This window comes from Caloenas nicobarica, chromosome 1 (assembly GCF_036013445.1).
Source record: "Caloenas nicobarica isolate bCalNic1 chromosome 1, bCalNic1.hap1, whole genome shotgun sequence".
Lineage (NCBI taxonomy): Eukaryota > Metazoa > Chordata > Aves > Columbiformes > Columbidae > Caloenas > Caloenas nicobarica.
Genome location: NC_088245.1, coordinates 142,974,888 through 142,997,630, shown reverse-complemented (window position 1 = coordinate 142,997,630; position 22,743 = coordinate 142,974,888). Strand labels below are relative to the sequence as shown.

The window sequence follows — 22,743 nt, the reverse complement described above, 5'->3', positions numbered from 1 at the left end:
CGATCTTCTTTATATTAAGTGTTATAGTGAAGTTTCTCTTCTGTACAGAAAAACTTGTGTTGCAGCAAGGTGTAAAAACCTGCTTACGCGTGGGCTAATATTACTCAGCAGTACTTTGAGATACATTTTTGCTCCATTCTGAAGATAATAGTGCAGACCCAAGACAAATCCCCCCCAACAAAATTTATTTCAAAATTTGACGCTGAATATCAAAACCACATATTCTTCATTCGCTTCTGTCAGCTGCATTAATTTGCTATTTCAGAAGATGGTTACCTAGAGGTATGTGCTACACCTTCAGCTTCAGGATTTCTCTGAACTAAGCTGAATGTCACTTCATACCCCACTGGTTATCTGGGGTTCCTGAGAAAGGCTGAAGCCCTTTCCTGGAGAGAACTTCATAAACAGAACACACACCACACACACACACCCCCAAACCAGAACAACAAACAAAACACAAAACAAACACCAAACCCACCCAATTAATGCCCATGGCAGCATCTGATACATCCAACAGTTATGCTGCATTGAGACTACAGTTACATTCAGCAAAAGGGAAGACACGCAGAATGAAGCGATAATGTGTAAAAGAGATCAACTTAAGCTGTATTTAGTAATAAAGAAGGAAACCTGCTAGGCTAACTGTAGCTCCAAGGAAAGGGAGAGGAGCTCAGACCAGAACAAATGCCAGATAAAGTTCTTGCTCATGTAAACATCCAAACCAAAATAATTTGGGGAAGTTAGTCCATGGCTTCCTGATTTGTGCAAGAGAACAGATGTTCTGATGTCTTCCAGAAAACCAGCATAGCAAGGCAAATGAGCAGCAAGCTATATTCCCCAAACTGAGATGACAGTTAAATTGCCTGTGTTGCGCAGCCTTCCTTGGTTCTGAGAGCTGCTCAAGGCACTGCCACCACAGTTGAATTTATGGACACATGCACACAAAAAATACCCGTTTCTATTTTTGTGTCACATAGCACCTGTGTCTGTGCAACAAACTGGAATAATCCCACAGGTTCACTTGCACATCATGTCAATGTTTTACCACTCAGCATTAGAAATATACTCTTCAAAGGCCCTCATTTTTTGTGGAGCTTATGGGAACTGTGTTAAACCCCAGAAAAATTGTGTAATCAACAGAAAACCAGTCTGTGCAGTGGATATGGCCAGGGACACAGGAGAGGGGGATGGAGGCAGGGAATATACACTACCAATAAAAAACAACCAACAACATTTGCCTAGAAACTTCATTCACTTGCACATACCACTTCTGATAGGAGAGAGAATACAAACCATTAATCAATGACTTGCAAGTCATCTACCATTAAAAAATGGAAGCATCTTCTGAGGAAGAATAGTCTATACATTAAAAGGTCTGCACCAAGGAAATCTTACACCATTCAATACTCAGAAGAACACAACAATCAGGAATTCAGGTTCTGTTTTATAGGAACATAACAGAAATCTATTGCCCTGCTTGGAAAAATGTTTTGAGCAGGGTAGAGAAATGCTTCTTCACCTAGATATAAGAAGTCCCCCAAAGGACCAAAAGAGAAAATTAAGTGTTCCTCTAAGCTCTTCCTTTATTTTGTTACTTATACATTCTGAAGTTTGTACAGTCTTCTTATAGCACAATGCTCAACATTTTTCTTTTTGCTTCATCCATGCCTACCACACCTCACCACCCAACCTCTGCAGTTTCCTACCTCACACTTGTCTCTCTTGTTCTTGTTTCACTTACACCTGTGCTTCTCCTGTCCTGAAGGGGAAAGAAAGTTTTCTAACTAAAAAGCATACATAGGAAACCAGGAAACAAGCAAATGTTTGTTTTTAATATTTAAAAGTGTTTTAAAACAATAGCTTAATTTACAACTTTATTAACTTTTGAATACACGATCTAATTTTAGCATTAAAACAAATTCCTGAAGTCAATGAATTTTCTTCCTGGAACCATCAAAAAATGGAGTTATTTGTTCCAAACGAACGACCACCTTAAAACAGCAGTCCTTTCTAAAAGTCTACACAGTTAGTTGTAGATATAACAAAAAACCCCCCCACCAAAACCAAACACACACCCCCTCCCCCAAAAAAAACCAAACACTCTTTCTCTTGTGTACTGTAAAGGATAATTAGATGCCAAAGAGAATTTTGAGGTCAGCCAGAGTGAGCTTAGTGAAGCCCTCCCCTTTGCCTGACAGCACCTGCTGGGCAAGAACTTTCTTCCGCCTCTGGAGCTGTACAATCTTTTCTTCTACCGTTCCTTCACAGACAAACCTAAAAGAACAAAAGCCATGTCATCTCAACTACTAGGAAAAAAATGTCAGCATTATATCAGCACTTCCCCAGTAAATTTGCAAAGACTTCTCTAACTTCAAAATTAACAGCCTGTTATGTGACTGACAAATTATACCTGTGCACAGAAAACAGCTGTTCTCATGTCCAGGTATTATAACATTTCAAATGAAAGTCTGGTGCACTTTAGGCCTCAACTTTAGTCACCTGAAGCAATAGTAATCCCACGACAAAAATCCTGTAATGATTGTTTGACAACTGGTGGCACCTATGATACTAACGGCATCATAAAGAAAATAGTATTTTAGATTCCAGTTTCTTTGAATTTGCTGTACATTTACAATCACTAAGCTAGCCATTTAGTACTTACAACTGCAGAAGCTTTTTCTAAAAGCCAGCTTTGCCACTTGTTAAAAGTGCTCTATATGTTTATGTTAGTGATATTAGAAAGGTCCAGGCTTAGGGAACATAGTGAAAAATCAAGTCAATAAGAGAAGATAAATGCTTTTGTGTCTGAATCATTCTCAGGAACAAACAGGGCATTCCCACTGAACCACAGGTTGAAAACCAATAAAGCACTGCTAGCTATCAGGACAGCAACATGCAGGCAGGTGCCACGCAGAGACATTTTCATGTGGTCTCTATCTTGGTGCTCAAACCCCAATCCCACCATTAGACCTTGTGCCTAGCTTTAAGAAACAAGCCTCAAACCAAGGCTTTGTCTCACCAACTCAAGCCAGACAGTATATGAGCAGCAACATCCTCATTTACTGCTAAGGAAAATCCTGACCTGTGTATCACAACATCCTTCTGCTGCCCCACTCGGTAAATGCGGTCACATGCCTGGTCCTCAAGAGCAGGATTCCTGTAAGGTAAACAAATAAAAAAAGTTTAAGGGCTCATGTTCATGAATAAGAGAGGTATCAAAGCCTTTGTGCTTGCCTCATTTGCCTGCCTCCACAACCACCTGTTTTCTTCCTGCGCAGAATGAAAACTACTACCAGGTTACCTTAGGTTTACTAACTTGATAACCAATTTTCACCCTGACTGTATTTCCCTTTGCCCTTAGGAGTACACTACAACTCCACACAAAGTCAGCTGTACAAATTAGACCATTGTTCAAAATAGCCTCATATTTGTAGCCTATAGTTAGTACTCAGAGAAAGCCAAGTAGCTGGTGAGGAAAAAGAGTGAAGCAGGAAGACAAACTTCATTGAAAGAAGCCTTCTCTCAAGAATATTTACATAAGAAATGGTTCTGTTTGACACAGTTACAGGGAATACTTGTTGGCATAACATTCATATTGTAGAGACATCTTAATGCTGCTACTCAGCAGCTGGTTTTGTACCGAAGCACATTAGTTTGCAATGAGCAACATTTAGTTAAGAAAAAATCGTGATTCTGACTTTGATGAGAGTCAACATAAATATTAGGAACTCATATGCACTATTTCCATAGCCTTGTAAAACCCCAAAGTATACTACCTGTGCCTGATTACTGACTATGCTCAACACTATAGATATGTTTCAAGACAAATTACCCGTAGGCATTACTGTACCATTTTCATTGTTGTAAGAAATTAAGCCAGGGACTGCCAAGACCCCAGTACCTTTTTCTGATACAGACTGCATACTTGCTTCTTTGGATTGCTGTTATCCTCCTCTTTTTTTTTTTAACCCCTACAGAACTGTATTTCTTGGCTGTGAGCACTTCACTGACAAATCAGAGTGTCTTGGAAGACGGTCCTAGTAAAAACTAATCACTAGCCCATACTCTCAGTTAAATATTTCCCTCCTAACCCAGTTGTGTCAGACATCACAAGACACATGGTGAGAACACAAGCAGTATGCCCTACAATTATCCCCCAAGATGGAACTTTTATTTCTCTTTACCAGTGCATGTCAAGGAGAAAGAGGTGGTTTCCTCCAGTCAAGTTCAGGCCAACGCCTCCAGCCAGCAATGAGACCAACATTACCTTCAAAGGCCAAAAGAGAGTTAAGGAACCCGTTTCCAGAAAATTAATGCTTCAAATACTTCACATTTTAATTTGAACCAAAGCATCTGTTTATCATATTTATATTACATGTGTATTTTATTATGTTTTTGGGAGCTTACCAGATGCTACTTCATGAGGCACAGAAGCCTGGATATGGAAGTTATGGCTCAGAGAGGTCAGCCCACCATTCCATATATATTTCCCTGATACATTTTTTACAGACTACAGAAGGACTGAAAAGTACAGACTCTCTCTGTGTCTGACTCAAATGACCAGCCTATCTGATGACAGCCTGTTGCCAACAATGGGATCAATCAGCACCAACTCCAAATTAGCAATAATGATTACTTAAACACAAGAAACTGGAGTAAAATGGCCTGCTTCTCCTTTCACTTTGTTTCTATATAACCTAGTTTTTAAAAAAACATGAGTAGCTGGGGAGGAATGAGGATATAATTGAGGGTAAATTTAGAGATTTCTTGTACAGCAGGAAAAGAACTCAATTAAGGGCAGAGATGCTTGCTATATATATTTATTACTCAATTTCATAGTATGGTACCTTAAAACCCTGATCTTGTTTAAAGAGGTCAGCTATTCATATAGCTGGCAGAAATCTTCCTTTGTTTAAGTTCAAAGTTAGGAGAAATATCTATTTCATAGATAGCAGCTTGTTCAAGAAATCCAGCAAAGAAAGCAAGCTAATGCACCACATTCTCCCCTTCCAGTCACAGATCCACCCTCGGACAGCCTGTCCTCCCTCGGACAGCCTGTCCTCCCTCAATCACAGGAATGTCAGTGTCTAGATGAAAGTAACGGCTATGAACAATTAATTTAGATTCAGACATCTTTAGTCACCTGGCAAGCTTCCTTCCCTTGGCTAAAATTTCAGACTAGAAGTTGTTTTCAAGAGCCAACACACTGTAGTTCATCAGTATTTAAACACACCCTTCTCCACTCCAAACTCCGATAACTCAAAAGTGAAAGAAGTCACATAAGGTCACCTTATTTTGGATGTGTGCATAACTATGACTGCTCTCGCCCTAATCCCAATCTTCCTATCTTTATACTGGGGTGAGATATCCTCTTGTTAATTTTAGCCTTATTCACAGATTCAGCTGTCATCCTCTCTAAAAGATTAGTTTGGTAAAAAAATATCTGATGTGTTGGAAAGCAGCAATTAAGTCTTATGGGTTCCTTGGCAAGCAGGTGATATACAAAAAGAAACATCATCCAATGGAGAAGCATGAGCTGCAAACAACCACCCTGTTCTGAATAGAGCTAATTGACCCCACATCTTCCACATTACTCTCTGTGACAAAAACATCTCAAAATGCACCAAAGATTTGGACAACCTTTGAACTAGCTTTGAAGTCAGACTATCTCAGTGTAGAAGGTTAAAATCAAAAGGAGCATTTTAGCAGCTGCCCCTGCCCATTATAAGATCATGTTTGTTTTTACAGCTACCTCTTTCTCTGCTGATCATAACACCTAAAGGTCCCAATGAAAGTGGTGCCAGTAAAGGGAATCATGAAGTCAGCTATCACAGCTGTTCATAGCAGCCCTAGTAACTGTTTCCCTGCCCTGATTATGTACCTGAGGCCCTCTGGGATTGTTATTGAACTCTTCTACCACATCCATTCTCTGTTTAGGATTGACAGAGCCATCCAGTATCGCATACTTCAGCCCTAGTCGCTGGAGGTGCACAGCCACAACTTTCAGCATACTTGTCCATTGAGAGACAACAACACTGGAGCGGGAGAAGAGGGAGTTTAGAACAAGTTCTGTGTGTACTGCAAGTCTGGTTATTGCAGGGTCTCACCCAAGGGGAGACAATGATTCAGGCACTCCTCCCCACCACAAACTAGAGCCAAGTCCCTTCCTAATTCAGAAACAGATTCACCTGTAGGTGTAGTCATAGAGTCTGCTCTGGAAGGTTAATACCCAATAAATTTCAGAGCAATTAAGTCTATAACTTTCACCTCTATTTTTTGGATTTTACATTGCCACCTACCAATCACAATTCTGAGTTTTTTCTGCAAAATTAATCAATGGCAACACCAGACTTGGATTCTCCTGGGCCTCTCACTCCCCACATCTTTTGGATTAAAGGGTTCGGGAGGCAATAATCTGTTTGATAGCTTTTTACTAGGAAACAAAAGTAATGTTGCTGTTTCTGTTCTTATGGTGGGAATATCTTTTGGAAAAGACTTTGGGGAGAAAAGCTTTCTACATATGGCACAACTCTGGAGTTGCCCAAGAACCAAACCTCCCCTTCCAACCCACCCCCAATATAACAACACAGGTGTAACTACTTCACAGCCACACAACTCAAAGTGCATTCTACACTGTTTAAGAAAACAAGCAGAAAACCCTGTAACACTGCAGTCTGGTGCAGAGTGAAGACTGACAGAACCTGTACAGCAACAGCTGCAGGGCTTCAGCAACACTTAAGTCCTCTGATCAATGCATTCTTTTCTCTCAAACAGGTTCAGTTTTAACCACTACTTTACTCGCCCACTTTTTTTAGGTGGTGGAATGGGTTGCAGAGCTGAGGACAAATACTTCCCAGCACAACCAAATTATTCCCAATTCTGGTTTTGGAGAAGAGTCATCTTAGGCCTCAAGGCCTGAGATTCCTCACACATTACCTTCTGTTTAGACTAACCTACATCATTAACTACCTTCTTTTTTCTTGGAATTTTTTTTCTCAAAATCTGCTTCTAACTACTGCAGTACTGCCATCATTTTACCATACTATTTCTGCTGCTGTCAAGAGACATGCTTCTCTCAGTCACTATGACTAAAGAAAAGGATATGTTTACTAACCTCTTCTGAGACACCGAGTGACTCTGAATAGTTTTCAGTTCAGCCAAGAGGTGAGCTATCTGCAGGAAAAAAACCCCATTAGTCTGCTGTCATAATCCAGCTCATGCTTGGCTATTCTCCATGAAAATAGGAAGCGATCAAAATAACTCTTCAACTGGAATTTCTTCTGTGCTCAGACTTTCAAGATATTTTAATAGTAAGTAGTAACAACACTCCCACCATGGAAAACAGGATTAAGAAATCAAATAATACAAACATGTTTTATAGATTCCAACTTTCCTGTAAGAAGCCGAGTTATTGCCACCTCTCCTCTTGCTGCCATCCCATTTTCTCTAGCTCTTCACAAGCACCATGCCCTCAGATGCATTAGAAAACTTCCGTGAATCCAGTGCTCAAGATTTTCACCAACAGATTTTCAGCACAGTCAGATTCTCACAGCTTTCTTGGAAGTAGCCATCAACACCTGATAAGTTGAAGCCTTCCCAGAAGGGCTTCAGCAGACTACCAATCTACTCACCTGATCTCACCTAAATTGCCATCTTAGCTGATCTGCAATTACCAAGGTGTGACAATTCATTAACAATTTAAAAGGTAAAGTGCTGAAAGCCAGGCTTCTCAAGGAAGGTAAGAAAGCCACAACCAGAATACCTTGGTGCTCTCCCTGGTGATTTCAAAGATATCTGCTTTAAAAGCTGTGCCATTGAGGTAGACTGTTGAGTTGGAATCTGGAGTCTGGAGCTCAGATAGGGTCAAAGCACTAAGTTGTTCCTCAATGGAGAGGGAAAGGCCTTCACTGTTCAAGTTAACTTTGTCCAGAGCCTGTGAGAAAGAAAGGAATATAATAAGGGATCAGAGTCAACCCTGAATCAACTTCAGTACTGATTCACAGTCTGCATGATGTCTGCTGAGGACAATGGCTTTGAAGAAAGCTATGCAACATGAAGATAGAACGATTAGGAAACAGTACTGGGTCAGACCAACAATCTCTTTGGTCCCTTATTCTGCCCCAAGAAGGGGCGGCATAGGAAAAGCATGTGACCTCAGCCATTCTCTGTGGTCCAGTCTCCTCAGATTCCTCCTCTCATAGCATTTAACAATTGCAGGATTAAAAAGATGATAAATCCTTGCCTGTTCCCTTAGGATCTAGACTTAGTCTACAGCTGCTTTATATGACAGAGCAACAAACTTGTGAAAGATTAGTCAGCTTCTCAAGACTGCATTAAGATCAAGACTTCTTTGCCATTAAAATTATATTTCTTTTTATCTGAATAAAGGTATTTCTAGAGACATAACAGCCCACATAGATCATGCTGGGGAACTCCTCAGTAGGAAGTATGCCCATCTAAAGCCTCTTGGGCTGTAAAACACACAGGCCTAGAAATGGCTCAGTTCATACCGCCCTAGCTAAGAAATGCAGGCGTGTTACAAAGTGAGATAATTTACACAAATTAAAAAAAATCCCCACAAAAATCCCACACCACTACAATGCAATTACCACTTTCAGTAAGGAGAGATGGCAGCAGCACTGACGGAGCCTCAACAACATGGACAAGACATGGACAGTACTTGAGACCTGGGAAGCACTTTGAGAGCCTGCTGGAAATTCCATTTGACTGACCCCAAACTCTTGTGCAACTGCCAAGGAAGTGAGACAAAACATCGTGAGCTCTTAGAGACATTTCCAAGTACTGCCCAGCCACCTCCAGCAAAAGTTTCATCAGTAAGGGACAAGAACCAACAGGCAAGCAAATACCTGATTTAACATACGAACCCATCAAACCCAGCTCTTAAAAAAAAAAAAAAAACAAACCCCGACAACACCAGAAATCAGAGTACCACATACTTCATATTGACATCTCTTCTCTAAGCAATTAGACCTTTTTTTCAGAAGGGAATTTTAGACCCAGGGAGGTTAAGAGATTTGCCCAGAGTCACAACAGTGAGAACAGACTTCGGGAATAGTCTGGTAGGATTCTTCATAAAATCAGGGAAGGAACAAAACATTTTCCAACTAATTTCTGAAGTCCTGATCCCATGTGGCCAGGTCTGTTCCCCTTCCTTAATTGTGCACTTAGAGAGTCACTTCTGCAAATGTTTTCAGGGGAGGGTGTGCTCAAACCTTTCTCAAAGGGGTTACCACCATCATTGTCTCTGCCTTCATTTTTCTGCTCTTGTCTCTTTAGGTAGGATTGTAGTGTTGACCTGGAAAAACAAGACAAAGACTCTGAGATTCACAGAAGGAACAGAGGCAAGAGGGACCTGAGCTTAGCAAACAAGCTGATGATGCATTCAGGTAAGGAAAGTTTCGTCATGGTTTAACTCCAGCCAGCCACTAAACCCCACACAGCTGCTCCCTCACTCCCCCTCAGGGAGTTGGGGGAGAGAATCAGAAGAATGAAAGTGAGAAAACTCATGGGTTGAGATAAAGACAGTTTAATAGGTAAAGCAAAAGCCCTGCACACACCAGCAAAGCAAAACAAGGGATTCATTCACTCCTTCCCATCGCAGGCAGGTGTTCAGCCATCTCCAGGACAGCCAGGCTCCATCACACAGAATAGTGACTTGGGAAGACAAAATGCCACCACTCTGAACTTCCCTCACTTCCTTCTTTTCCCCCCAGATTTATATACTGAGCATGATGTCATATGGTGTGGAATGCTCATTTGGTCAGCTGGGATTGGCTGTCCCAGCTGTGTCCACTCCCAAACTCCTGTGCACTCCCAGCCTGCCTGCCAGCGGAGTGGTGTGAGAAGCGGGAAACACCTTGACTCTATGTGATCACTGCTCAGCAATACCAAAACCATCCCTGTGTTATAATCCAAAGTATAGCCCCATACTAGCTACCATGAAGAAATTAATTCTATCCCAGCCAAAACCAGCACAATCATTTAGTCACAAAACGATCATGAAAGTTTTAACTTGAATATGATCAAAACCAAGATCCATTTTGGAAAACACACAAGAAAGCAAGTCTGCTTATTGGAATACTTTGAGTATAGTATGAGCCAAGGGCAATGAATAACATTCTTCACAACAAAAGGACATCTTTAAATGTATATTTAAAAGGAAGGAAAACTCTTTACAGCAACACTATTGAAAGAGACCCTAGGAGAACACTAAGTGACACAGGCTTGCATTATAGCCACCTGGAGAGGCCAGCCTAATTTCCAATTGTATAAATATCCCAGAGCAAAGAAGAAATTCTCTCCTTTACAGGTACCAACACATCATAATTTAAAAACTGCTATTGCAATTCTAAGTCTTTGGATTCTTGAAATCAATGAGGTTAAATGAAAGGCTACAATACAAAGCTCCTGAACATGAGACAAAAAAGTAATGCAGTTTCAGCTGTTACTGCAACAAGCAATGTATTTTCAAACACGCTTAACAGTTAGTTGGCAAAGGAAAAAAAAAAAAAACAAACCACATCAAACAGGAATTAATCCAAAAGTTCTTCTCATCTTAAGTGGAGGTCTCTTTCAGATTTTTCACACCAGAAGAAACAAAACCACAAAATACCCTATTCTCTTCCCACATTCATACCTGGATCTTGCAAAAAGCATATTGTACACGGACTGCTCCTCTTCTGAAAGTTTTAATTTGTGCAACTGTGTGCTACGCTGGGGCAGAGATACCTGAAGTAAAAATACAGAGGATAAAATGTTATAGTTCAAAAATCTTATACAGCATCACGAACACCAGTGTTCCAAGAGTTAGCACAGTATTCTAAGTCTCAGAAGACAGCTGTTTGTTTCTTCATGAAAATTATTCATATTAATGCAATTATGACAAAATATAGATACCCACAGAACTCCAAGTAGCCTGGTTAACACTCAAAATTATAACCTTTATTCCAAATTATTCGACAACAAAAGGCATGAGCAACTAAGTATTGACTTCCACATCACTACCACAGAAGGATTCATTTCTCACATTGTAAAAGTAGCTTCTAAGTTCCCCGTTCAGAATCAGGCAGTACACCAAAACGACACCTTTTAATGGCTTACAGACATACCAGCGATCTAATACTCAGTTTAATGGATTATTTGTAAAGAGTAATGCAGAAAGCCAATGCCCTAGTATGCACCAGATCCATTTGACATGGATCTTTGATTCTTAGAGATGTAGGCTAGCTGAGACCTAGAACAACCTTCCATCAAGTGGACATCTACTTGCAATTATTTAACATATTCTCATCCGCATATGATTTATAACTGAAAGTTTTAATTCTTATTTATATTCCTGCTTTCTGGATAACCAAGCAAAGCATCCCGCAGGCATTCAACTCCTCTCGCTCAAGAGACTGCAGTAGATAGGAAAACCCACTCATTAACAAACTTATGCGTGTATAGAACTGACTGGCTACTGCAAGGGAAGCAGTGGAATGACTGCCTAGTTGCAGAGGGTGAAGTTCTTACCAAGGGCTTGCCAGTCGAATCCAGCTGGTCCTTAGTTCTCCGTAATAAGAGGCTCCTGGTTAAGAGACTCAGCCTCTCTCCTCCCTTTTTTGTGTTGTTATCTACCTGGTACTTCCACACCTTGTACTCATCAAAAGGAGAGCAACGTAGAAACCTACAATGTGAGGGAAGGAGACATCATACCAAGGGAAGAATAGTTCCTCAGTTATTCCTGAATGACTAGAACCAAATTCCTTCCTATCCAAAACAAACCATTTCCAGTTCAGTCACAACTGCTAGAAGCAGTAAAAGACTTGCAGTGTAACAATGCCAATAACTGGTTTGCTCAGAAGTCTTACCCTCACTAGTACAGTGAAAGCATCTTTCTGGTTCTGTACCCATCACTTTTTCTTTGCTCATTAATGCCTCAAACATCACCAGCAAATGAAGGGCATCAAGAAGCAAAGGGCACTCACCAAAGAGGATATTCACGTTTTTTCTTCTCAGCAATGAGGAGCACAGAGTTTAAACCTGTTTATCATTTGTTTAGAGAGGGCAAAGTTTTCACCCTTTCCTTCAATGACCTTGTCACACAACACTCTTTATTAAAGTCCTCCCAGGCTGCCCTGGTAGGAACAAGGATTATAGCACAAAATTTCTGATCATTAAAATTGGTTTTGTGGATATTCATCTTGGAGATATAAGAGATCTGAAGTAATTTCCCCTTTGTCCTCTGTGAAAGCAGAATAGCTTTGCGCAACAGCAGACACATAGTCAGCCTTGCGTAATGTCTCAGCCACAGCCTTTGCAATCCAGTGCCTGAAGCGTTAATATGACCAGTCTCGCTACCCCACGTAACTTAGAAATCTCTCAAACTTCAAAGCAACTTAAGCAGCGAAAAATTAGTGGAACTGAAGCCCTGTCCATGTGTTCACGTGCAGCCAGCTCACCTCAGGAGAGAGTACATGTCCAGTAAGTTGTTCTGTATCGGTGTCCCAGTGACAGCCCATCGGGCACTGGCTCTCAGTTTGCACACAGCTATAGAGGTCTGAACCTTCGGGTTTTTAATATTGTGAGCTTCATCCAGTATAACCCGAGCCCAAGCTACCCTGAGCAGAGGGGAACAGGGAGATGACCCACGCTGAAAGAAAAAGCAGACTGTTTGTAACCCAGCACAATAACCTTGCTAGGCTCTCTGAAGAACCACAAGCAAATATACTTTTCCAGCAAGAAGCATTTTCCTGATGTTAGCCAGCAGTAATCTGAGCTCTTACTGTCATGTAAGATGTGCTCTTAAAAAAAATAAAAATAAAAAAATCATCTCTCCAAAACTTCCATGAGAGTTCATAAGCCAAAGAATATAATGCCTGTCTGTTCTTGATGACAATTTCTAATATTTTGCTTTTTTATTGCTTTTAACATTTTATTGCCTCTTCCTTCCCAAGACACATCCCATATCAGCAAAATTTTGCTAGGCTGGGACAAAGGAACACATATAATTATTCTATTAGGCCATATTCCATACTTTTAAATTCAGGAACTCTCTACAGGTGCCACCTTGAAGTTTCAAGCAATTCAAAGGCCTGTTTGCTTTAAGAGCGAGATCCAGAATGCAACAGGTTTCTCGTAGTTTAAAGCAATGTTGGCACTTCAGCAAAGAATACCAGCAGGAGATTCTAGTGTTCCTTCACAGTCTCACCTCAAAAGGAGGAGTATGAGATTCTTCATTGAACTCTTAAAATGACTTTTAAAGACATTTCAACTATATTCAATGTAGCGTATTCTATATTACTACAGAACAGATTTCTTGTGAATATTTTTCCTTGTTATCTTTCTGCACTTCATGGCACTTTTGCTCATTACTGTATTTTTATTGTGCAAACTCAACAGGGGACTTAGGGTAAAAATAAAATTATTCAGCCTGCTGCTCACTGTAGTGTAAAGTGCTCCTTGAAACAATAATGGTTTGCAACACCTCAAAGCAAAACGTTAAGGCAATTCTCTATGAACAATGTGGCTTCTCACCCCCACATCATGGTCCTCAGCAGGGACTTCCCCCTCCTCTTTGCTTGTGGGAACCTCCTTGGAGACAAGGCTGTAGGTTGTGACAACAACATCATATTCAGAGAGCCTGCGTAAAAGTAGTAATCAGGAGGAAGAACAAATGAGAAATTCGTTTTGCAAGGCAGACAAATGCACGCTCAAGGCTTAAGAACCATGGTTCTACAAGAGCTAAAATGCAGAGTTTTACAGAAAACTGAACTTCATAACAGTCAAACAGGAAAAGCACATTGTCCCCATTTTATGGATACCGGCAGTAGACAGCAAGCTCAAGACAACAGTAAAAGCTAATGCTACAGAACACACACGTGAGATGAACACTGCTTAGAATCTGGCACCTAGAAATACTGCTCAGCATGGCCTAAAGTGGTGTAGAAAACTTTCTCATCTATACAGACAGCTGAAAAAACAAAGGCAACCACAAAGCACAAGCATAGAAGAAGCTGTCACTGACAAGCTCTGCAAGCAAGAGATGTTTCAGAGAATGTACAATTTTTGTTGTTGTTATCAGGAACAGCAACAGCCTGCACCAGAACCACTCAGCATGGGTACAGGCCATCAGGGTTTTGCTATATACACCTTGACAAAAGACATTTGTCTGATCTTCTGGATCCTTCACACTTTCATGCTTCACATTCTTCCATCGTTCTGTAGCCACTGAATTTCAACTCTGATATCCACAATTTCTTGCTAAGTAGTATTTTACTTTTCCTGGTCATGTTTATGATTTAACACTTACACCTCTGCATGTTTATCTCTGTTTGGCCCATGATACAAATAGACCCTCAATTTGCCACAGGCCACGTGTCTGTCGATCTCTTTCTTCCAGTGGTGGATCAAGGATGCAGGACAAACGATTAAAGTGCCGTGGGAAGAGATAACAGTGGAATCTGCAGGGAAATAGTGCAGACAGGATTCAATGTCTTCATATTAGACTACACCACAGACAGAAGTTTTGGAAAGTCTCAACAATTTAAAAGTTTGGTCCACTTTTCCTGTGAACACGGTTTGTGAAGAACACATCTCTACCTTGAATTCTTGGGGACTGCTAATTCTGTGTGGAAAGATTAGAATTCAGGAACTAACCCTGATTTCTCTTGAGAATACAGTACCAAACAAATTCCTTTTTCCTGTTCTAGAAAACTGAAATGTTACCATTTTGAATCACACAGGAAAAACAACCACACAGTCAGTAAACTTGGCAAGACAGGAAAAAAGTAGTCCAACCACTTCCCTGAGGAAGGAGACAGAAACAGGTTGTGGACACAGAAACAATACTTGTTAAAAACCCTAACATCCCTTATCTATCGACAAGATAAAAGTAGTCTTACGGGGTGGGGGGGGAGAAAAAAAATTTTTAAGTCACAGGAAGGTGAGTAGTAACTAAGTTAACTCCTTACATTTGCATATGTTTGCATATGTTGAAAGAATGATGAAACTTTTTTCAAAACAATATATGCTGGCTTTAACTAGTTCAGGAAACTAATCAATACAAAAAATAAATCCCAAACCAACAACATAAAGGAATGAGTTGGGAAATCCTACACATCCAATGGAAGAACAAATGACACCGATCAAGAGAAAGGCGTTGCATAGGAATGTAGTAGACATTAAGCCAATGGCATTTTCCTACAGAAGGGAAGTAAGCACAGATTGAATCTGTTGTTTTATAAGCCATTAACTTATAATGCTTTAGGCATTCCGAATGGCTCTGCATCATAATGTATGTACTGTATGATGGAAACTATTCTGTACCATTTTTGGACAGCCATATTTCCAGTTTCTCCTTTCTTTTCTCTGTCTTCAGCTGCTGCTGGGCCAGAACAAGAGCAATCATCGTTAAAGTCTTCCCCAAGCCCATATCATCCGCTGGAAAAAGACACACAAAAGTTGTGATGACCTGCAGAAATGAGCCCCCCCAGCTCAGATCTACACCGAGGTAAATCCTGCAACAGAAATTGCCCTGGGGAACCCCAGAAATAAAAATACACATATGACTGTTTCAGGGTACGATTTATCAATAGTAATGGGCTAATAGCTGCAATCAAAGGGCACAGAAAAACAAGCCCCTTCAACATGCCGACAAAATAACTAGTTATTGGCCTCTGAGTAAGTTGTGTGCCAAACTATTGCTGCCATAAATCTGTCCCACAACATTCACCTTCGTATTCTGTTGCTTACCCAGAATTCCCCCACACGGCTTCTGACTCTCTCTCCAGAGCAGCCACGCAAGCGCCTGTTTTTGGTGCAGCAGCAGCGGAACCTAAGAGGGTGAGATAGAGGATTTGAAGGCAACACCTTCCAAGTTCAGACACTTCCGCTTCCTGTACCACATTATCCAGTTGAACTGTCCCACTACAATCTTACTAAAAGGAGTTTGCCTACCTGTTCTTTTCCCACATGGATGAGGATACCCAAGATAAGCAGCTCCTGCAGACAGGAGGTCAACAGTACCATAGATCAGCCTTGCTAATGCTTTATGCACAAACCAACCCAGCACCTCGCAGTGCTCCAAGAGCATGTAAAGGCAGCTCGTTCAGGTGGAAAATCCACCCAAGCTTACCTCACTCACACAGGCATCACTGTCAAGGAGAGGGACTTTCCTTACCCCTTTCCTTACTAAGTCTAAGACCCCTACAGACTCTTAGAAGACAGAAAGAGGGACTACGTCCTATCATCATAAGACATGAAATAGCCTTTCCAAGCACTGAAAAGGTCCCAAGGGGATCTGAAAAGTGACACAACATACACGAAGACACCATCTCGTGGGGGCATGTGCCTTCCAACACCTTGCACATAACCTCAGCTATGGTTTCTGCACCACCTGATACATAAATTGCTGCTCTTTGGCAGATCAGAACAGACTACTCTGGAGTCTGTTGGGTTGCATGAACTTGACCATCTGCAACACTTTTTTGAAAGTTCTCAGTCTGTTCCTCACTAGAGACCTGCCTCTGCAAATCATTGTAAGTTGGTTGCTTTGTGTGAAGCACTACTATCTCATTCAAGTGCTAAATATTCTGAAGACACCACAGCCATAAGGTAGAACCTCAGCACTGGCAATCTGAAGCAACTCTCATGGATGGAAAGTAATTAGAGCATCTCTTCCCAGCACAATGAAAACTTCAAAGTACTTCAAAGTGTGAAAGCACAGGATGCTCCAGGGTATCACCCAGATGTTACACTTTATTCATCAGCATGATATCCTCCATCCTGGCCAACTCACCTTCAATCCACTGGGATCTTCAGCTGCTGTCTGCTCTGTTGGACAGGATTCTAGAGATTTGTGAAGATGATCGATAGCCTCACTTGTGGCACTGTGTACAGCCCTGATTCGGTCTTCTGTCATTCTTCCCCCATACAGATTCTGCATGCCAGAGTTCACTGGAAAGATACAGTATTATGCATGAGATGTGTATAGAAAGCTAACTTTTCCAAGCAAGTCTTTCATCTCAGAGGTTGATCTCAGTGGCTACAGACCCCCGGGGGGCAATATGCAGCTCATCATAACAAAAAAAGTTTAGTACTCTCATATATATCCACAAGTTGCAGGATTCTTTCAGAACTAGTCCTCACCAGTGTTCTCTTTAACTTAAAAAAAGCCTGTCCATACTTACTTCCAAAACCATAGCCACAATAATCACTGGAACCCAAAGTGGCAGACGTGCAACTGTGTGAGCCTGAAGAGGTCCCTACTGTAGGATCCTGGAGTGGTAGCGGTGTTATCAACTTCGTACCACCTGGCCTGCCAAATGGGTTAGGCAAAGATTCTTCACGACAGCCACTGCTGACACTGTCCTCCCCTTAAGAAGAAAGGAATTGCAGGTTGAAAAGGTTGCTCAGTGGACCTCAGAGCCTGGCGTTGCAGTCCAGAGAAGGGCCTTCGTTTTGCCCAGTGGTCTGCTTGCAAAATATTATTAAGCGGTCGCACAGTTTTAACAGGAGGGTAGTACATTGCCGTACCAGCTGGGCCATTGCAACTACTAACATGCATGCCCTTAGCCTGCTCCTGCGTCACAGGCAATGCAGTTCAGCTCAAGCCTCAGTGTATGGTTTATACCAACACAAACTCTGCAACTGTGATCAGATTAGTGCAAACACAAGGTCAGTTCTGCACAGTGTTCCCAGAGGATTTATTCCTTTTAAATTAATCTTTCTTGTCAATACTTTGGTCACAAAATCTATCAAAACATTGAAGAACGAATGGGTTGAGATCTCTGAGCTTTTACCTCCTTCCTGGAAAGGTCTGTCTCCCTTAAAACTAGATATAGTATAAGACATTGGGAGTGCTCATTGTGTGGTGGTCTGTGTTACTGTTTCTTTGCTAGAGATCTTCAGTTTCCAGAGTTCTCAAACTGGAACTTTTCATAAACACAACTGATATTACGATCACAAAGTAACTTTGCTGTTGAGGTGATCCTACAGGTAAGTCAACAAAATGCCTCTCTTCTACAGGTCATTAATACTAGTTAATACAATTGGGAAATCACTTTACAGGAATGGCACACTGGAAGCTGCTTATCTTGCATCTGGTAACTTAAACATTCAGACCCAGCAGCCAAAACACGCATGAGCAGCCTGGTTCCATACTGCAACAAAGAGGAAGTCAACACTTCACTAGCAAGTTCTCAGAGGGACACCTGCTTCAGTCACATAAGCTGGAAACAGAACTAGCCCTGGTTCCTAACCATGGGAGGAAACTCCCTTGGGAAGCCACCGCACTTCAGAGGAAGTTTGAGTTGTTCCGTTTGTCTTCTCCCAGACACACACTTTACAACTTACATTTTAGATCTTCAGTGAATCTCGACAGACAAGTTTTATATAGGCTACATGCCATATATAAGTTTATGCTATTTTTTCTTCAAAAGACAAACTACTTTGCAAAGCTCTGAAACAAAGAAAAAAAAAAGGAGCCCAACCTTTTTCAGTAGTATCTGCAGTTGAAATATTAAGAGCATTGAGTGCAGCTTCCAAATCCTGCACTTGCTTTAATAACCGTTCCCCTTTATCTGGCAGCAGCTGAATGTTCACTGTAGCCAATGTACTCTGCCAAACAAAAAAGAATCCAAAACCTGAGTGTGCTTACCAAGCTCCCTGCCAACAGAGAACAACCAAGTCAGAAGTTTAAGAACACTAATTGTATGCCATAGTAATTTGTATTTTGATATGTTCTACAACCTCCAAAAGCATTTAAGTGCCATTCGAATAGACTTTCAGCAGAAAATATACTAACCATTAGTCTACTTCAGAAGAGATGGAAGGATGCAGCCTCACCCCCTTTTTATGAAACAGGATGAACAGGTAGTCAAGTGACTTGGCAACCTTAACATCTCTCAAAACACCCAAAGTTCAGCCTACTTACACGTTTATTTCTATACTAGCAGGAACGACAGTTCTGACTGTTTGAGGTTCTGTTCTGAGCTCTAGGCAAACAGGGGTTTCTATAATAAAAACTATGAAACATCATTATTGGCAAGTATTTTAAAAAAACAGACGGTTTATTTCCTCTTAGTGTGAGCTTTCACGGCTAGATCACTCTTACTGCACAAGGCCAAAGGAGATCAGCAGAAACAGCCACATTATTTGAAAAGATTAAGCTGGCTGTGCACTGTTCCTTCTAGTGCACGTTACTTTCTCAGTAAGAGACAGACACAACCTCAGGCAGGTCAAAACACAGCACCCCCAAATGCAGAAGGCTGTATTACCGTAGGGGTAATTGTCTCCTATGCAGCCTAAAAGAACTAGGCTGTGCCTAGGCTGAATTCCCTCCCTTACCCTGTCCTCCTAAACCATACAAATATTTTTAGTTTCTGCTGTGGGCAGATAGCATATTCTGATGCCTGTCACAGGGAAGGGAAGTCACACTGAACACAGAACCAAAACAAACAAACAAACAAAACCAAAAAAACCCCACAAACCCACACCACCCACAAAACCAAAAAGGGATAATAGGTGCAATAAATGACCTTCTTCTGCTTCAGCTGGACTACAAGATGGTTGTGAAGAGCTTTAGGGTCCTGGGGTCCTTCCACGTGACGCGATGCTGCAGCTCCTGGCAAAGATGTCCCCTGCATACTCTTCCCTGATTTTCCTGACGGGATCTCTCTTGACTGCAAATCCTCAACTGATTTCTCAGGTTTACTTTTACCTGATGAGGAATAAACAAATTCTACTTCATCACTATCACTACTAGAGACTTCGTCAGCAGGCTGTCGCGGCCCCGGCCTGATTTGTGTCTTGGGTGGTTCTGCCTCTGCTCCTCCCAGCAGGGCAGCATGTGGCAGTGTGGACTGTGGTCCTGCTGGGGAAATCACATCTTCTTTAGATATCGGTTTAGCTTCTCCATTCTTCCCATCAACATATTCTTTCTGCCTCGTTTCCTTATCCCTACAGCTTTTTAAGCTCTTCTCTCCAAGCTGCTTCTCCTCTGGAGGCTTAGTATCTGTACTTGGCTTCCTAAGGCTTAGTGGAAAGAGCTTTGATCTGCCGCCTGCCTCTTTCTCCACACACTCAGAAGACTTCTTGGATTCTCTGCCACTGCCACCATATTTCTCTTCCTCCCGAAGGGTGTTTCTCCCTTTCCAGGTCTCAGAAAGACCAAGTTTAGATTCAGATGCTGTGCTTTCCTTAAGTTCTGGGTCACTCCTGTTTCCCATGGACTGCTTCTTTTTAGTTTTCAGCCCTTCTAGGGGTTCTTTCTCTATGGAGGAATCAGAGGTTGATTTCTTTTCTTTATGTGACACCAACACACTCTCTTCCTCTGCTTTTACTTCTTTTGCTTTACTTTCCTCTCTGTTGCCTTGCTTGATTTGTTTCCAGGATAACGGTTCACAATTCTTGTCTATCACTTTGAACGGATTTCTTTGGCCACTGGGATTGGAGAGAGGTGCTGTGTTGGGCTGTGGTTCTAAGGTTTTTGACACTTTGGTAGCTTTTGGATCCTGCAATATATACAAGCGAGTAAGTGTTAACATACAAATTATTAAAACCTGCTAACTATACACACAACCTGATAATCTCAAACAATACTTGATTCTCCATGAACATTATCTTTCCTATCATTTTAACAGGATCAGGATAAACATTTTACAAGGAAAACAAGACTGCTAGGTTTCTGCTTTCTTTGCCATTCCCATGTGTTTTGGGGATCAAGGCCCAACAGCACCATGTGGCTAGAGATCAAACCCAGGTTTATTTTCAGACTGGAGAACAGCAAATACTTCACACAATTTAGGAGTAAGAGAAGCCTCAGCTAGAGGACAGCAGGCTGATACGCTTTTCAGCTAGAAAATACAAGCTCTCCCACTACGTAGTCTCAGAGGTGATTACAGTATACAGAATGAAAAGTCATGCTGGAATAAGCTGATGCCATAATACAAATGAAACATTCATACCTTCCATGGGACACTTCCACACCATTTCTTCCCATTCAACTTACTTTCAAGGCATCGGTAAAACAATCTACCAAAAAATAAAACATGGTTTGAACTTGCAGGAGCCACCAAAGGAACTCTAAACATTCTTTAAAAAGTATTTTGCACCAAAAAGATCACAGACAAGTTTTCTTGATCTGCACTCATGCAGACTCCTGCATAGAAAAAGGCCATGAACATTAGCAACAAAGCATTTTAAAAAAGCATCATTCCCCAGATAAAGATTCCTAGGGTTGTGGGTTGTTTATTTTTTCATTTCAGCAATAAAAAACGCTGCTGAAGCGAAAATATCATTTATGTTCAGAGCCTTAGAAGCATCCCATGATTTTCAAGGTGTAAGGAAACAGCTAGTCTTTCAGTTACACTGCACAGGCCATGTCATCTTTAAAGCACCTCAGGAACAGGAAAACCTTGGGTGTGATATTTTTTTAAACTGGCAGCCAACCAGGACTGCTGCAAGAACTTTATCAGAATCAAAACCTGGGAATTCGATGCAACCATCGGGAGTCTTGGACAAATCCAGCCACAGAGCCGTGTTCACTTCTGTTAAAAACATTACCTGATTGCTTTGGTTCGTACCATTGAATACAATTGCTAATAAAAATAGCAAACATTTTGAAACATGCCAAGTGAAGGTCTCCAGGCTGGATGCACCTTTTTAGTTCTAGAAGGAAATTGCCAGTGAGCCACCATCAAACAACTCCAAGCATTCAAACCTGTACAACAAACCTTCGTTTCCACTTTGAGGAACTTACTGGTATTCATCTCTGCCCTGCTGCTGGACCAGGACCTGCAGCTCCACCACGCACCCCTCATGGATCAAGCAGTGAGAAGCGGGAACGCTGAAAAGAGGGAAGGGAAAGAGGAAGAACAGAAACAAGACAAGGTGCCCAGGGAACGGCAACAGCAGAAATGGTGACTTGGGGCAAAACGCTCAAGAGGGTCCCCACAAAGGCCGCGTGACTGAGAAAATAGCAGTTCATGGCTGCTGACAGGCACTGAATTTCTCTCAAAAGAGCCGTGCGTCCCCCCCAGCCGCGCACCAGCGGGCAGGCCCTGCCGCCTCCCCGCCCCGCCTGCACCTACGGCGCCGGGAGGACGAAGCCGCAGGCCGCCGGGCCCTGCACTCCGCACACGTAGAAGCTCTTCCCCTTGTTGGGGCCATCGCGGACGCCCGTCTTCAGGAAGCACAGCGACCCTGCAGGGCCGAGAAAGGAGAAACCGCTCAGGCCGAGGCCGGGAGCCCCAGCACGGCCGGGACACCCTCTCCCTCCCCGCCGCCGCTCACCGTGCTCCGCGCACGGCACAGCCTCCATGGCCGGGCGGCAGCCGCCACGCCCACTCTTCAAACCAGCCCAGCGCCGGCGGGATTGTCCAATCGGAGCGGGGCAAAGGGGCGGTGGAGCCAATCGCCGCTGCGCTGTGAGCTCACTGCTGCCCGCCCCCTTCCGCTCACCCGCCCCCCACCTCGGCGCAGGTGCTTTCGCAACGCCAGCGGAAAAGGGCGGGAAGAGGAAGGCGCGCTGCCATTGGCGGGCGCAAGCCACGGGAGGGCGGCCCGTCCCCAAGTGGGCGTGGTTACTGAGAGGCGGGGCGTGGCCTTCGCCGGGCCCCGCCCAGCAGCAGCGCGGCGGCGGCGGCACGCCGGGGGAGGAGGAAATGCCGCTCGGGCTTCGGGCACCTGTGCGGTGCCCCGCAGCGCCCGAGGGAACGGCAGGGAGGTGTGCCGGGGAGGCTT

The 22,743-nt window shown here is 42.5% G+C and overlaps 1 protein-coding gene across 5 annotated transcripts; it reads right to left on the bottom strand.

Annotated features, from left to right (window-relative positions):
• Positions 1-1,570: 1,570 nt before the first annotated feature.
• On the bottom strand, positions 1,571-22,321 carry TTF2 (transcription termination factor 2). Of its 5 annotated transcripts, XM_065631341.1 has the most exons (24): positions 22,294-22,321; positions 22,092-22,203; positions 21,761-21,847; positions 20,967-21,033; positions 19,539-20,513; positions 18,492-18,618; positions 17,190-17,375; positions 16,799-16,956; positions 15,754-15,835; positions 15,328-15,441; positions 14,312-14,462; positions 13,537-13,642; positions 12,462-12,652; positions 11,533-11,686; positions 10,658-10,749; positions 9,234-9,316; positions 8,610-8,749; positions 7,763-7,933; positions 7,115-7,173; positions 5,882-6,035; positions 4,185-4,267; positions 3,083-3,157; positions 2,202-2,274; positions 1,571-1,759 (listed from the first exon to the last, which is right to left on the bottom strand). In XM_065631341.1, the coding sequence occupies exons 1-24, from the start codon at positions 22,319-22,321 to the stop codon at positions 1,703-1,705; spliced, it is 3,525 nt and encodes a 1,174-aa protein (XP_065487413.1). In that variant the 3' UTR covers positions 1,571-1,702. The 5 variants fall into 5 exon arrangements, with proteins under 5 accessions (XP_065487413.1, XP_065487420.1, XP_065487405.1 ...); XM_065631348.1 differs by lacking the exon at positions 1,571-1,759 and having other exon boundaries at positions 2,081-2,274; positions 22,088-22,203; XM_065631333.1 differs by lacking the exon at positions 1,571-1,759 and having other exon boundaries at positions 2,081-2,274.
• Between the last annotated feature and the right edge of the window lie 422 nt (positions 22,322-22,743).